The 15,942-nt window shown below is 32.5% G+C and overlaps 2 protein-coding genes across 2 annotated transcripts in view; both read right to left on the bottom strand.

The window, feature by feature from the left end:
• The window catches only part of LOTGIDRAFT_161151 (hypothetical protein), a gene marked incomplete at both ends in the record, with an annotated part of 22,399 nt that extends 14,236 nt beyond the window's left edge, over nt 1–8,163 (bottom strand). Inside the window, 4 exons of the mRNA XM_009056495.1 lie at nt 332–403; nt 3,523–3,594; nt 5,166–5,237; nt 8,012–8,163. Of these exons, the coding sequence (XP_009054743.1) occupies nt 332–403; nt 3,523–3,594; nt 5,166–5,237; nt 8,012–8,163 (368 nt within the window). The remainder of the gene's footprint in view (nt 1–331; nt 404–3,522; nt 3,595–5,165; nt 5,238–8,011) is intronic.
• A 4,071-nt stretch (nt 8,164–12,234) lies between these two features.
• Nucleotides 12,235–14,582, bottom strand: LOTGIDRAFT_66846 (hypothetical protein; the record flags this gene model as incomplete). Its single annotated transcript, XM_009056458.1, has 4 exons — nt 12,235–12,413; nt 13,025–13,174; nt 14,031–14,241; nt 14,451–14,582. Coding segments are annotated over 4 exons (672 nt in total), but the record flags the coding sequence as incomplete, so codon positions are not given.
• Nucleotides 14,583–15,942: the final 1,360 nt, after the last annotated feature.

The raw sequence follows: 15,942 nt of genomic DNA, 5'->3' as shown, positions 1-15,942 counted from the left end.
CAGGTACAATGATAAATACTGACTGGTATAGAAATTTATATTATAACTGACATCATACCTGACAATACCGTAAAGAAAGAAAAATCTTGCATCTGGTAGCCAAATTCTCCAAAAAACTTTGATGCTATCTACAACAGATGATTTTTGCTGTCGTCTGGGAAAGGGTCACTAAGAAATGTCTGAATCAGACTGGGAAAAAAACAAGAGATGTGATGGGTGCCCTGCCTCAAACAAAAATGGGACACCATCTCCAAGGGTCAGAGTAAGATTAGTAGCAATATTAATAACTACTATATAAATAATATAAAATAACAATAATAAAACAACTTACAATTGTTCTAGTTTCTTGGTACTTTTAAATGTATTTTCACGAATTGTTTTGATTTTATTTTTATATAAATATCTGAAATATATAATACAGTAAAAACATACAGTGACCAAAGCAGTGGCACAGGGGTACAGTTTAGGGGCAGATCGACTTAATGGGGGAACCATTGTCCAAGTTGAATTTTGGAACAAAAATTTGGAAAATCAAACAAAATGAAATTAAGATAGATTAGTCACAAAATTTTGGCAATAACAATATTGGACATAATTACCAAAAAAACAGAAAAATTTCTGTTCATTTTAAATAGAGCATTTCATATTTCTATTTTCAGTCAATTTGAGCCTACGACAAAATATACATAAAATGTTTAATGGTTTTATTTTATTCTTATGATAATTTCTAAAATTACAGTTACAAGTGTGAATTTAAATATTTGTCTTTTGTTAAATAACTACAATTTATTACGAAATGAAATACGAACTGCAATATATCATATGAACATGTGTATATAAAGCCATTTTCAGGTAATAAACAGATTGTAATATGGTCAAGGTATTTGAGTTTTCAATTCAAATATAGCAAATAAAACTTGATACAGTTTATCTCTTCTTTACATTATTCAATATTTTGCCAATTTTCATTGTCAATTTGCCAAATTTCAAACAATAATGGCTTTTTAGGTAAAAAAAAAAAAAGCAATTTTCTGGACACCATCAAAATAGCATATCATCAAAATTTAAGTTACAAACAAGTGAATAAATTAGGATGAAAAAAAAAATGCCTGCTACATCCATTGAAATCTGCGTTTTTCTTGACTTTTTTCAAATTCTACAGTTGCATTCATTTCACAGATATTTTTGATCATTTCCCTTAGATGAATTCAAACATTCCAAAGAGGTTTGCCAGCCTTAATGTGTGTAACATTGACAAGGACACTCATAGATTCTATTTGTATTATTCCTGTACAAGCTATGTGGTTCCTGTAATTCCAGAATTATTTTGAAATTGATTGTTTGATTGCTTCAATCAAATTGCAGAAAATAGTAACATCTTTCACCACAAATATATTTAACCTTATACCTGTAGTAATATTTACTGATAAAACGTGACAATTTCATCTTATATCTTCCATATATCAGTTATAGTGCATCAGAGCTTCAAATTTATCTTACAGTTTGATATCATATCAAATTCAAGTCAAGAATCTCATAAATCCTGCCAATTCTAATCAAATAAAATTCTGTATTTTGATTCTTCTATAATTAGTTCTCACCTGTTGTATTATAAACAAATTTCTTATATTACTTTAATTTAGACAAAATGTCACAGTTTCTATGTCATGTTCTTTGAATTCATTTCATTAGTTTATCATTTTAAAGCAAAGAAGTAATCTGAATTGTATTGTGGATAAACCGTGGAACTCGTTTCCTTTCAAGAAATAGTTCAAAGCACATAAGATATCAGTTTGCGACTGTATCAGTTCCTCTTTCAAGCATCACAAACAGTAGAAATCTGGGATGAAAAATTCAATGATACTTTATTGACCTATGCTTGGACAGAAATCAAGACCTTTAAGAACTCTTGAATAATGATTCATATACTTCCCATAAAGTGCATTATGTATGTTATTAAATGTAGAGTGTAGAGCTCATAAAAGCAAGTATTTAAGTATGGGATATTCAATTTTATTTCTTCTTTTTCTACATGTCATCAGACATATAAAACAAGCTTTCACGGTTATTAGAAATAGAAGTAACATAAATTATTCAACTCTAAATAAGGAGGATTGCACAGAAATACCCCTTTTTCTGTGATAGTGTGAAAGAGTATCTGATTATTCAAAAGCGATTGATTATGTGAAAATATAATAAAATAGATTTTCTTTGAATATATGACACTGAAAATCTCTTTTTTTACTAAAAGTGCAAATCTTTTAGTAGTGCAAATTGAGAAGTTTTTTGAGAAGGAGAAATAAAGGTCTGGAAAATATGATTTTTGAGGTGGATTATAACATTTGTTATGTCAATATTTTTCTAGGAAATCATGTTTAGGAGAGCTCAGGTAGCCAACTGATATTTCAAATATGTACCCATGGTAAAATGGTAATTACAACACCCTAGTAGGAAACTTTCTACTTTCCAGAGTCGAAATCAGGCTTCAAATAAGTTTCAAATGCAAATATTTTAATTTTATTACAGCAATGGCTGATTAATATCATTTGGAAATGACAAGCCCTGTCAAGCCCTGTGTTAGACTTTTTCATATTCAGTGGAAAATGTTACCAATACAAATAATTAAAGTCTTGTCTGAGAACTGTTGGAGAAAAATGAAAATAAACACTACATTGTCAGAAGTATAAGAAGGCATGGTCAGGCTAGGTTTGAGTCATACTTATAATTTATCTAGATCTTATATCACTACATCTGGAACATGTTTCATTCTCTGAAATAAATTTCTAAAGGAAATTATGATATTGTCACCTGGGTGAAATTCAACTCTCCTGCGTGTTGGAACAATCAAATTCAAATCTCACGAAAACAACCTTTGAACCAATATCATATTTATCATTTCCAAACCAAATATTCTTTGGAATTAACAAGGGTATACATGGACAATAGACATAGAAAATAGACATGTTATGGCCAGTCATGTCTAGCTTCACTAGAAACTGTCTCACTATGAAAGTAGCTAATTTGTTAAACTTCCTTCTAAGATGAAGAGGTTATATAGGATTATTTATAAAGATTCATTTAGTATTCTCAGATGAAAATTATTGGGAAGGCTTAATTTGAAATATCAATTTAGAATCAACACTTTATGACCAATTGATTGGCATGCTAGAGTTTGATAGAAAAATATTGGTTAATTTGATACTTTATTGAACAATTGGCCTCTACACAAACATAAAGATATGGTAATATACCTGAATTATTGAACATTATTGGAAAACCTAAAAGCTTCAGGGGGCTCAGCCTGGTAATTTACTACTGATATTAATCTGGGAAAATCAATCGCTGGATTTAGTCAACTTGTGTTTATCAAGGATCAAAAATTGCAGTTGCCAACATTTTTGGCTTAAGTGAAGAGCAAGTGAAGCTTAGCTCAATATATTTTCTTATTTTCTTATCAATGTTTCTGATTAACTTTCCATATATGGAAGGAATAGGTTATTGCATAAATAGAAAAGTACTCACATATATTTTATTTCATTCAATCCAGTAAATGAATGTTCACCCAATTCTTGTATTTCATTATTATTTAATAATCTAAAATAGAGAAAAGATAGGTTAAAAAAATAAATAGACACCATATTACAGACAAAATATGTTTCTTATCAATATTATACAAATAAACTCATCATATTATATAATATATGTGTATATACTCAAAGTTTGATTTTCAAATACAATTTTTAATGTTTTATTATAGCTTACACATTCCAAAATTATCTAACCTAAAAGGAATTCCTAGTTACCCACTACCTTTTTTATTTCATAACACCATATAAAACCATTCTTATATAAAGTACTCATTCAAAGTTTAAATAGAATAGCAATATTATTTTCATGAATCTTTATCATATTTTGAGTTTACAAGCAGTGATTCAATTGAACTCTTATCAAAACTTAGTTGTGGTGAGAAAAAAAATGACCATTATAACTAAATGTTATGGATTTGTTGATGGCAATAAGATTGTAAATAAAACAGAAATCCTCAAATAATTTTTCATAATTTTGAAAGTTTTTTCATTGATTTCAGAAAAAAAATCACTTTGTCAAACTCAACTCTTATTTAGGATTATAGAGAACATTTCAATTTAAAAGGGAATAAAACTGATGTGAATCCACTTGGTTGTACTATCAACAAAATATATAAAATAATGATTTGAATATTTCAATTATGTTAGATAGGTGAAATTAGCACAAAGCTATTCAACAATCTCTTTTATACTTTTATAGGTCTAAATTATACTAGGTCATAAACTTTAACTCATAAAATAATAACATCATACTTTCTACCCCATTAACTATACAAATAAATAGCAATATCTTATAATAGATACCTTAAAAACATGGACTATAATACCGCTTTATATGTGCCTTTGTGCTACACATTGTCACTATAATCTTACATCTTTGCAGTTCATTGAAAAGACAAGGAATTCCTTTTTAAGTTATCTCACATCAGTTCACCTTAACCTTACTGTCAAACTTGTATTTTTGATACTCCAATTGTTGATTCAAAAAGCCTTCCCTTCAAGATAAACAGACACAGAATCCCTCATTTCATGTTCAACTTAAAGTTACAAAATTAATTAACTACAGAATCCCCATTTGATGTTCAACTTAAAGTTACAAAATAAATTAACTACAGAATCCCCATTTGATGTTCAACTTAAAGTTACAAAATAAATTAACTACAGAATCCCCAATTGATGTTCAACTTAAAGTTACAAAATAAATTAACTACAGAATCCCCATTTGATGATTTGCACTATGAACTAACAACTGGCAGGGAATCTCTATCTAATATACAACTAATTGCCATATATATAGTCTTTGAGAGTGATATATTTAATAACTATAGTGATCTAGTTGTTCAATGGCTGACCCTTGGGGCCAATCAATGAATGATGTTTGCATTATCTTGGGACCCATTCCATTGTAGAGTTTCATCAAATAATTTTAAATCTTTTTAATTTGCACTTTATGTTTGAACTAAAGTATGAACTCTTAGATTTGCCACAAAGCTTTCATCTTTAAATACCCTTTCACTCTATAATTAATCCCCAGATGAATATATTTAGACCCCTTGAATTTAATAAAGATATACTTACAATGTAGTTAATCTATTTAAACTTCTAAATGTTCCATTAGGTATACTTTTAATCTTATTAAATCTAAGATCTCTGAAAAGACATAAAAGAAAGTGTTTATAAATAAAAAAAAGTATACATTGATCATTGACACAGTTGTGCAGTAATATACTAAAAAATTCTGAAAACATTTGTTCAACTTTTTGATGGATGTATTTTTGCTTCAGGACACCATCTGCTAGTAGATTTTTACCCTACATTTCAGTGGTTCTACATTTGTCTTTAGTTACTATAACTTTGTTAAAGAGTGATACAGTTATCAACACCAGATAGATAGAAAAATACAAAGGGCCTCATTAACTTAAAAACTTATAAAATTAGTAATCTTATTGGAGTATTGTTATTCTGCATTGCAACAAATACATACCATGTAGTTAAAGTTTGTTGTTACTACCAGACCACATATTCTACGATCTATGATAGCCTAGAAACAGTGTTAGCAGTGAGACCTAGGAAATCCTAAATCATTTCGAGAATATGCGGCCTGGACGTTGATATATTTACATGCAGATACAACTGTTATAATGGCATCAATTCTAGCGAAAAAGAAATCCTGAATTGCATTGAATTCGAACAAAACAATCCAACAAAACTTTACACATTAAAAAAACCTTCACAAACTAAGAAACATAAATATTCTATAGCTTTTCTGCTCTTTATTGGGCTAACAGGAAAGTATATGCAGTGTATGATAGGTGATATTTTTGCCAAGAAAGCATTAATCTGATCTTTCTTCCATTTAAATGACTAGATGCTTCTGTCAGACCCTCTAATCTACATTCTTACAAGGGGAGCTGGAGCTAACAATTTTAAGATATTATGCCAAGATTAGACATCCATGTTAGCAAGCAAGAGTACAGAAGTAAAACTTTTTGTCCCACCACAGCTGCAACAAATTCTATTTGTGAAACATTTAATCTACCTTTGAAACAAAAGCAGTTTAAATCAAATTAAATTCAGGCATTTCAAGTGGCTTTTAAACATCAACAAAATATTTCAAAAAATTGCTTCTCCCTAAAATTTCAGCCATTTCTCTCAGTTAGAATATGACCTTTAGAGTTCTATCAGCTTAGTGAAAGTCAAATAACTCATCTTTTTTTTTCACTCAAAGATGCATGTTTAAAATATATTGAAATATTAGTCATTAGAAATTCACTTAAAATACCAACAGGGTGTCAACAAATAGTGGTTTAGAGGTCAGTTAAAATGAAATTATATTCAGATCTGGTAGCTGAGACCTCACATGGGGCTGCAATGTCTCAACGAAATAAATGCCTGCTAGCTAAGTTTAGGCCAAGATAATACCTCAAAAAAATTCAATCTGACTTCCCACAGTCAAAGATGTAGGTCGAGAATGCTGACATAAAAAAAAGCATCTGGTAATTGGGGCAAATAAACAGAGGCTCTATGTGCTTATTGGATATCTAAAATGAGTATGGTGTCCTGACAAAATTTCCCTTATTGCACACTGCATGACATTAAATAGCTTAATGGGACTCAAAACACCATTTCACTGTATTTTTCACATATTTTTGTTTCTTCGAAGCGAAAAACTAATAGACAATTTTATTTCGAGTCTATGATCATAATCAAACATCAATAGAACCATATCAATTACAGTATGATGAAAACAAACCTGTTTTAAGGCTTTAAGTGCAAAACAAAATTACGAAATAAAAACTTATCATGATTTTTCATAAAAGCCTTTAACTGCAGTCTAGAATTGACGCTATTCTAAACTTACACTGTACATATTATTTAATTACAGTATTTAAAAGTGTTCATCTTGTAAAAGAAAAATTCTGATGACTATAACACTTTAAGTAAGTGTAACAATAGGTTTACATGTAGCCATTTCATCAATTGCATTAGATCCCGAAGTCAGTCACAAATGAAATTGTGATGGACTCCAGTAGACTGACTTTTGCAACTAGTTGAAAAATTGCAATTTTGACTAGTTGAAAAAAACATGTGACTATTTTTTCAACTGCTATACAAATAAATCAATGTGCTACTCAGTTATTAACTATATAACTTTATGTATATAACATATATTATGCAGAACATACTTGAATGTATTCAGCTAACACTGTTCAATAAAGGAACTTTGAGAGTTGGACTGTTGATTCAAAATCAGTTAAGGACACCTTCTTTTAGGACCCTTCAACTTAACTTTCCAGAAAGCGAAGCAAAAAAAAAATTTCAGCACCATGTTTTATTACACCATTAGAAGGTTTTCAACTCAGTGAAAAAAACTCCACGACAACTGGTGAATAAAATACGACTGACGATTTCGACTAATTGTAACGACTTCGGGGCCTAAATTGCATGCGGCAGATTGAGCATATCATTGGTCAGAACCAAATTTCCATAAAATATTCAGATATGTATTATGGATATGGCATAAATATAGCCCCCCCCCCCCCCCCCCCCTCGCTATCCTCCCCCACTATCCTCCAAAGAGGTGATGTTCAGAGTAAGTAATATATATCATTAGGTGTATCATATACCAAAATCTTATAATTACTCTCCGGCATGTATAGGTGCTTTACAACCAAGGTATAACGACATGTTTAACAAAGGTAGTGTATTTAGTATATGAGCCACTTTCGTTGACATACTCTATGGCCGGTATATGATGGATAGGCCTACTTTATATACCTGACAAAAACTATTACCTATATAATCTGTGGAAAAGATCTCTATGGACGAGGTAACCTGCTCAATACTTACACACAAGACAACTTTGAGATGTGAGTGAAGGATTATTGATAAAATAAAAAAAAAAGTTGAAAAATGACACTTACAATATAGTGGTCTCAGGCTTTACTTGAGGTATACTTTCTAATTGTAAAAACATGCAGCGAACAGTAGTCCTAAAACATAGACATCGTGTTGGACATGCCTGTACACCACATAATAAAGTTATTATCACAAATATCACGCTTATAACGGACATTTCCTTAAATTATTCCAATAATCCACACATTAGAGTCACCGTTATAAACTCCCGTTAAATCCAAAGAACACAGTTCACTATCGTAAAGATCCCCTCTCTTCTAACTTAACTCTGTACTAACCCTGCGCCGCGCAACTTCTCTAACAAGTCTATCGAGTAACAGTAGTGTGTAATGAGAGGTTTATTTTCTTGATTTCACCTTAATATCATACGACTGGTTCGTTATTCTAATAGGAATCACCTACGCTCGTTCTATTAATATGAACAGTGATATTTAGAAAGGCTGGAGTTAGTAGACTGAAATGAAGAAAGCGACCGAATTTACCCGTCACGCCACATGACTCTCAAGTTCAATCAATTAAATCAAAGAAAAGTTTCAAGTGAACCCTACCCTGTAATTATGACAAAGGAAATACCTCCTGCCAAAATGAAGCACGGTAGGAAATTGTTAATCGCTAAATACAAACAACCACAGTGACTACACCTACTTAAATTACATCTACTGTTTTCCGGTACAGACGCCTTTTAGTAAGGCAGATAAAAATAAAATTTATTTCAATAAAAATGCCCTGAGATCATTCAATATACAATTTTCACTAGATAACAGTTTTATAGATAAGTCAAAATCCCTTCAAACTTCCGTATCATGTATGCACCTACAAAGACTCAGTTCTGTAATCATATAATATACCATAACCCATTTTACATAGCGAAAGAGTTGCCTGTAGCCCTTCCCTACGGGAAAATTTTGTGGCCTGAGTTCACCCCCCCCCCCCCCTCACATAATGCTTCCTGGAAACGCCAATGCGACAAGTGCGGAAAGGTTAATCGAAGCTGCTTGAATTAAGGAACTTTTGGGAAAGGCTATACTTGTCTTAATAAAGTGACTTAATGAGAGTCTGGCTTCAGAATGAACATAGAAAACTTTTTCTCGCCCTTTTCAGTAAAAATTAGTCATTCGGCTATCATCAAATATTATAAAAGAATTATCATGAAGTTGTAGTTATCGCTATTTTCAGAATCTGCTTGGCGTAGGCCTATGCGTCTACAGTCCAATTACAGTATGAATGCAAGGGTGCTTATACATTTAATATATAATGGCAATATTATTTAAAGGCCTTTTATATTCGATGTTTTAATGATGAAAATGCTAAAGTTTATTTTACAATGTATTTTATAAAGATGGTGCATTAGTGATGATTAGTTTTCTCCAAACAATAATGACTATGACGTCTCATTCCACATCTCAAAGATATAAAGAAGCAGGGCCCGTATGCATAAATCATCTTAAGTGAAAATATTTTCTTAATTTAAGGATATCCCTTTTTTATTCAATTAAAGTGGTATGCATTATAGAGTGTCTTAAAGTTGTGGGTTTCTTTAGGGAGCATTTATTTAGTCTAGGTCAATAATGCCAAATGGCGTTCATTCGATTACTAATTTCAAGCCCAGATCTCATAAATCAAATTAGCAAATCGAGTTTCATCAACATTTCCATGTGGGCGTATAAAAATCACAAAGCTTCATAAATATCGATTGAAAACATTGGAGTTAACTCCTACAGTCCGCACTTCGCAAAGTTAGTAGAAAACAAAAGGCTCCAAAGAACTTTCAGTTTTCGGGACAAGGGGCTCAACTCTGTTCTACACCTCGATATTTTCCCAAAATTTTATCTTAGGCCAGTGTTAATCAATATAGCAAGAGGCAATACAGGAAAGAGGCGAAAAGAGAATAATTTAGGGGCGAATCGGGAAGACACAGCTTTTGTAAGGACAATTCTCATCTCTTTTAATCATTTAACTTCATGGAATTCGATTTACAATTTAAGAAGCTATAGCATTTTTAGAATTCGAGTGCAGGGGTTACCTAGCCTACCTCTAGGATGACCATAAAATTGAATTTTTTACGATTGGCCAAAACAGACCTTGTTCATGAGTTGACTTACCTGGTGCCATAACTATACAACAGAATCCCTCTATAATCAAAAAAATCCATAATCCATTAAACTAAGTTATTCTGAAACATGTTAAGAAGAAGGTTTCAATAATATTTAGTTTATTGATTAATCGTCTTACATAGAGATAACCTACTAATTTTTGGCATGAATTTCATCAAATATCAGATAAAATCTGTTTACTCTTAAGCTATCCGAGAAGTGATGATGATATGGGTGCCGACGTTATACGTTCATGTGGAGAGATTTTGACGTATTAAACCACCAAGACCAAAAATAAGTCTTTTGATGATATATATTTATCCCGGTATAAAATGTAATGGTACGCCTACTCCATGCATTCTCTACCGCGCTGTGGCTTCTACCCTGATCTTTATCTTATTCCTCTTAATCTGTTTTATTACTCTTTTTAATCCCTACAGGGTCTTTTAAACATCTCATGTTCTCGGTCAATCAATATCCAACCAAATCCCCTGTTCAATGACCACAGAAAATGATTTCAAAGAGAATATATCGTGGTAGTATCCTGTAGAAAGACTAAACAAGTGTTTGCCTAGAAAGATACATTTTCAGTATTATCAAGGTTAGGGCGGTCGCCAATCTTTGTCAAATTGTACCAAAAATTTAATTTCTCCAAGATATTGCTGATTTAATAAAACACACAAAATTTAATAAAATTCTGACATCACCTTCAAACGCCACACAAGTTTGATGCACTTTTATATGGATTAAAATTATCAAATTCAAACTTGGCCAAGATCTCATCAACATAAATGATCACACCTAATCACACCCTATTGTGTTCACAAATATATTTTGATTGTTTTTTTTTCTAAGTCAAGGGCAATAACTAAAACAACGATCATCGAAACATCGTCAAAATCTCATCAACATAAATGATCACACCAAATTTCATTAAAATCAGATAATAACTGTAGCCTATATTGCGTTCACAAGCAAATTGTGGAAGGACGGACGGAAATGTAGGCGTGTAAAAAAATCCATCCATGAAATTAATCATAGTTTGATCCTCATATTGACAAACTATACAAAGATAGCTTGCCAGGCAAGTTAATATACGCCCACTGGCAGCTTTGATTTTAAATAAAAATATTTGGCAGTACAGTAACAATTACCAACCTTAAAGATGGGTTTCCTTATTTTTTGTGTCAAATTAAGCAAATTATTTTATTAATTGGGCTTTCTGATTGTCAATAGATTCATCCTTGGGTAATTACAATCATCCATTTCATGTGGGCGTATAATAATTAAGAGTTGCAAGAAGTAGTCCAAATTGGTTTCTGTTATTGTACTTATATGTCAATTTGACTATGACAGAGGAAAACTTAAGAAAATCTGAATAAAAATGTTGTCCGAGATTCTCCCAATATATAAATTTAAATGGGATCAAAAGTGAAGCTTCTATTAAGTTCAGGACGAACATAAGACAACAATATGTCTATAAATTGAGGGCAGCACATAGTTTTTCTTTTGACTGCAATCCAGATCTTAGTCTTTTCAACTCTTCTTAATTTCAAGAGTTATATATGGATTGATATACCTTTAATGGTGGTTGAGTGATTTTTAGTCGTGTCAAATATATGGTATAAAACCCTAAAGTACCCATCAAAAATTTAAGACAAAAAAATTTCAATTTTGAATTTATTTTCTTTCACAGCTTATTTTTTGGAAGGTCCTTTCTTCTGGGCTGGTTTACCAGAAGAAGGCTTAGCCGCTTTAGCTTTAGGGGCAGCAGCAGGTGCTGATGCGGCTTTCTTGGGTGCTTCTGCCTTTTTAGGGGCTTCAGCTTTAGGGGCTGCAGCTGGTGCACTTTTCTTGGCAGCTGTCTTGGGTTTCTGGGCCTTAGGTTTGGCTTTTCCAGCTTTTCCTGGCTTGGCAGCTTTTCCAACCTTTCCTTGTTTCTTTGTTTTCTTGCCAGCCTTAACTTTACCAGATATACTTCTACGTCCAACTTTAGAGAAAGCTTTAGCTAAATCACGAATATCAGTAACTCTTTGTCCCCTGGATCTAGCATTTCCAATTCCTGGTCTATCTTCAACAGCCTCAGATCTAGAACTTCTAGATTCTCTCTTGCTCACTGAACCACCACTGGATCGTCGTCGTCTTTCTTTAGCTTGTCTAATTCTCTGAGCCAATAATTTAGCATAATCAGCTGCAGCTTCTCTTGATTTCTCAGCACGTCGCTTTTTTAAAGACAGCATATGCTTCCTTCTAGAAATCGTATCTGGAGTAATCAATCTCTGTATCTTAGGGGCCTTTGTCCTAGGCTTCTTTCCTACAAAAAGTCAATTACGATTAAAAATGATAAAGCTTGGTTGCACCGGTAAACATCCTTATAATCTTCATCAATGCAGAGTTTCAAGTAATTGAACTCACCACTCAAGTACACCGTCATGCAAGCCTAATTACCTCCCTTGACACTACAAGTTCTTTACATTTGGGTCACCTTTTTAATGTGCATTTCTTTTTATACGCCCACACGTAAGATGGGCGTATATTGTAATCACCCCGTCGGTCCGTTCACATTTGGCTCGTGCTCACTCTACAGGTTACAGTTCTTTATGGATTTTTTTGATTTTTATTTTGTGTGTCAATGTCATTATGAAGATGATCCCTATTGATTTTCGTGATGATCGGATAATTTTTCACCGAAATATCGTGTCTGACTTGACGTTTTTCTCTATTAGCTATATTGTGCAACCCTGTAGTCACTAAAGACTGTTTAATCATTTCTGACAGCTGCCAGTGGGCGTATGTTACCTTGCCTACCTTGAATCTAATTGATGATGCTTCACTTGCATACCCATTCTATATCATCAAGTTCTGATGAGACTGTTCAAGAAACTTGCGAAAAATATATCAAGCAACTGTAAAACTCATACCAACCTGGTTTCTTGGGCATAGGTCTTCGGACAACATATTGTCTTACATCATCTTCCTTACTTAGATTAAATAACTTTCGGATTTTACTAGCTCTTTTCGGACCCAACCTTCTTGGGATAGTTGTATCAGTCAAACCAGGAATCTCATTATCACCTGTCAAAATACAACCATGATATATAATTCATCAATTTCAAAATACATACTGTAGAAAAACCCATTTATTCTACATTATTTAAAAATCTCATTACAATGAAGGATGCATATTTTCGAAACAATCTAATTGCTTGTAATAAATAAATCAAGTACTGTGAAACAAATCCTGAACTCTAAACATGCTGAAAAAACATTAGTACCAGAATGTCTCAGGGTTTTATCTTTACTCTCTGACTACATTTAGCTCTCAACTGAATTTTTTTCTCTCACTTCATAAATATTCAAAATAAATTGTTCAACTTTATGCCATTCGTCTTAGAATGTCACATAACCTTTTAAACTTCATTATGTGTTTTACAAGCTGTTAGAAAACTACTGTTAAGATTTGAGTAAAATAAATGCCTAATTTTAGAGAAATATGTCTCCTTCGTTTTCTAAAGATTTCAACTAAATATAACAAGCCATTATAAAGCCAATCACTACGTCAAACTGCTCTAACAATTTGTACTCTCAGTTTTTAATTAACCCTTTTAAAACATGTTTTACTAAAAAACGGAATTCCCCTTTAAAATAAAGTGGTTGAATAGTTTTGGGTTGAGACTTTAATTTTCTTTAATATAGGGCTGTTCAACTATTTTCTAACATCGGCAAAGCATGCAACCAATCCTTCTGGCTGGTATCAACAGGAGACAGAAACTAATGACAGATTAAATTAATCATTTTTGTCAGGCCTGTATATCTAGCCCCTTTTACACAGAAAATAAATCTCAATTTTACATATTTACACCTAAGCATTTTTATATCTGATGGAAGGCAGAGGCATCACAGTTCAGTTCCACAAAAATAGAAAACGTACCCTTCTTGATAACAATAAGAGACAAAACACTTAAACTGTTGTCAACGATGCAACCATGAACAGATTTACGTTTACGTTCACCAGCACGTCGTTCTCTAAAGCAAGACATTCCCTTCTTGAGTAAAAGTCTTACTCGTCCAGTTGTTAAAACACCTTGCTTCATAGGGAATCCTTGTTTATCATTACCACCGGTGATTCGGAAAACATATCCCTGAAAAGATATTCAAAATTAAAATTTAACAGTCTGAACTTTTTCTCTAAACTTGAATAAGACATCTTTAATCCAGTTGACTCAGATGGAACGGGTTAGGCTAATTTGGGAAAGATCAATGAAATAAGTTTCGACAAAGGCTAGCTGGTAGAAAGGATCTTTATGAACGTAAGTTGTTATCTTTGTGAAATCCAGACGGTGTACAATACCTTCCATTCATCACCCAACGAGTCTCCAGGAACATCAGTGGATATTCTTTTTTCAAAAAATGGTCGCAGTTTCTTCTCTTCTTCAATTTCAAATAACTTCTGGCAACCCGTTGCCGGGTTAGCTACGTTGATCTGAAATGAAAATGGGTTTTATAAAGACATTAATTTAGAAATCACTTCATCATCAGTTGTCAAAAGAGGCTGAAAACTTACTAGACATACTTGTAGTTGTATGCAACCTAGCCTAAGCCCGCTGATATAATTCATTTGATACTAACTAATTCATGAAAATAACAAGAGATTCAGTACTGCCAATGCCACATGGAACAGAACAGACAAGACTGCAATCTATATTGATACTAAGAGTCTGTTCCCGTCTGTCCCGTTTTGTTGGTATTCGTAAGGATCTCCTCGATCATTTGATTGACATGAAATTTGCTAAAATGAGAGAGTGAAGAAGCAAACGGCACCTCAGCCAAACATAAATTATGATCCACGAGCAAGCCGCATGTTTATATTCAAACTGAGAAACTTAACAACTAAGCATGTGTTGTCACTTCAGTCGTATGAGGGGCATCGTCTAATCCGACTCATCTCAGCTTTATTTGAGATTCAATGGCATTTATTTTCCATAAAGGTTAAAGAAAATATAAAATCAAGCGAAACAGGATAACTATTTTATTGCAAGGGATAGCGTATGTCTGTCTATGTTGATTTGTAAGGCTACCTTCATGTCGCTGATTGACCCGTTGTCGGTCTCGTAGAAAAAGGACCGATAGCGGAAACGGAAGTCAGGATTGATAATGTGAGAGAAAAACGGATAGATGGAAAATAAAGACAGTAACATGTATAGCGTTATCAAACCAATATCCTATGTCAAAATGAAATATTTAAACTATTTCTTAAGCAATATCTGCCATATAATATGAAAAATATGCATAACTTATACTACAAATATATTTGTTTTTCTCTAATCCACTTCAGATTGAGATTGCAAAACAAAATGGTGGCGCGAAACAGGAAATGCACGAATGATAAGATTGCAGTAACTAAATAAGCTTCTAATTTTAGGGTTGATATTGAATGTTCTATTGACAGCTCTTAATTCGGCTAAATTGCACAAGGGGGATACGTCCCCATTTGTATTTGATCCAAGTGAAAAAGCAGACTGGTTTTTAAATAGGTAATAAGCTCTCAATGTCCTTAAGTCTCAATGTAACTTTTCACCACCGAAGACTGAAATTACTCTAAATAAAAATTAGTTCATCTATCATTTCAGTGGATGACGACCCTTGTAAATTATGTTGAAACATCATCTGATTGATTTTATTCCATATTATTGTTTAGTGTTTGTGATATGTACTCCTCACTTCTTAATGTAATGTAGTTCAGGTCTTTTTATAGTTCGAAACTAACATAGTATAGTCTGAAATATCTCCCTCCATTATTATAGCTTTTTCAATTTTCAAGATTTGCCTTGAAAAATCTGGAG

The sequence above is a fragment of the Lottia gigantea genome, assembly GCF_000327385.1.
Source record: "Lottia gigantea unplaced genomic scaffold LOTGIsca_28, whole genome shotgun sequence".
NCBI classification, from domain to species: Eukaryota; Metazoa; Mollusca; class Gastropoda; family Lottiidae; genus Lottia; species Lottia gigantea.
This window is presented reverse-complemented; position numbering and strand designations above follow the sequence as displayed.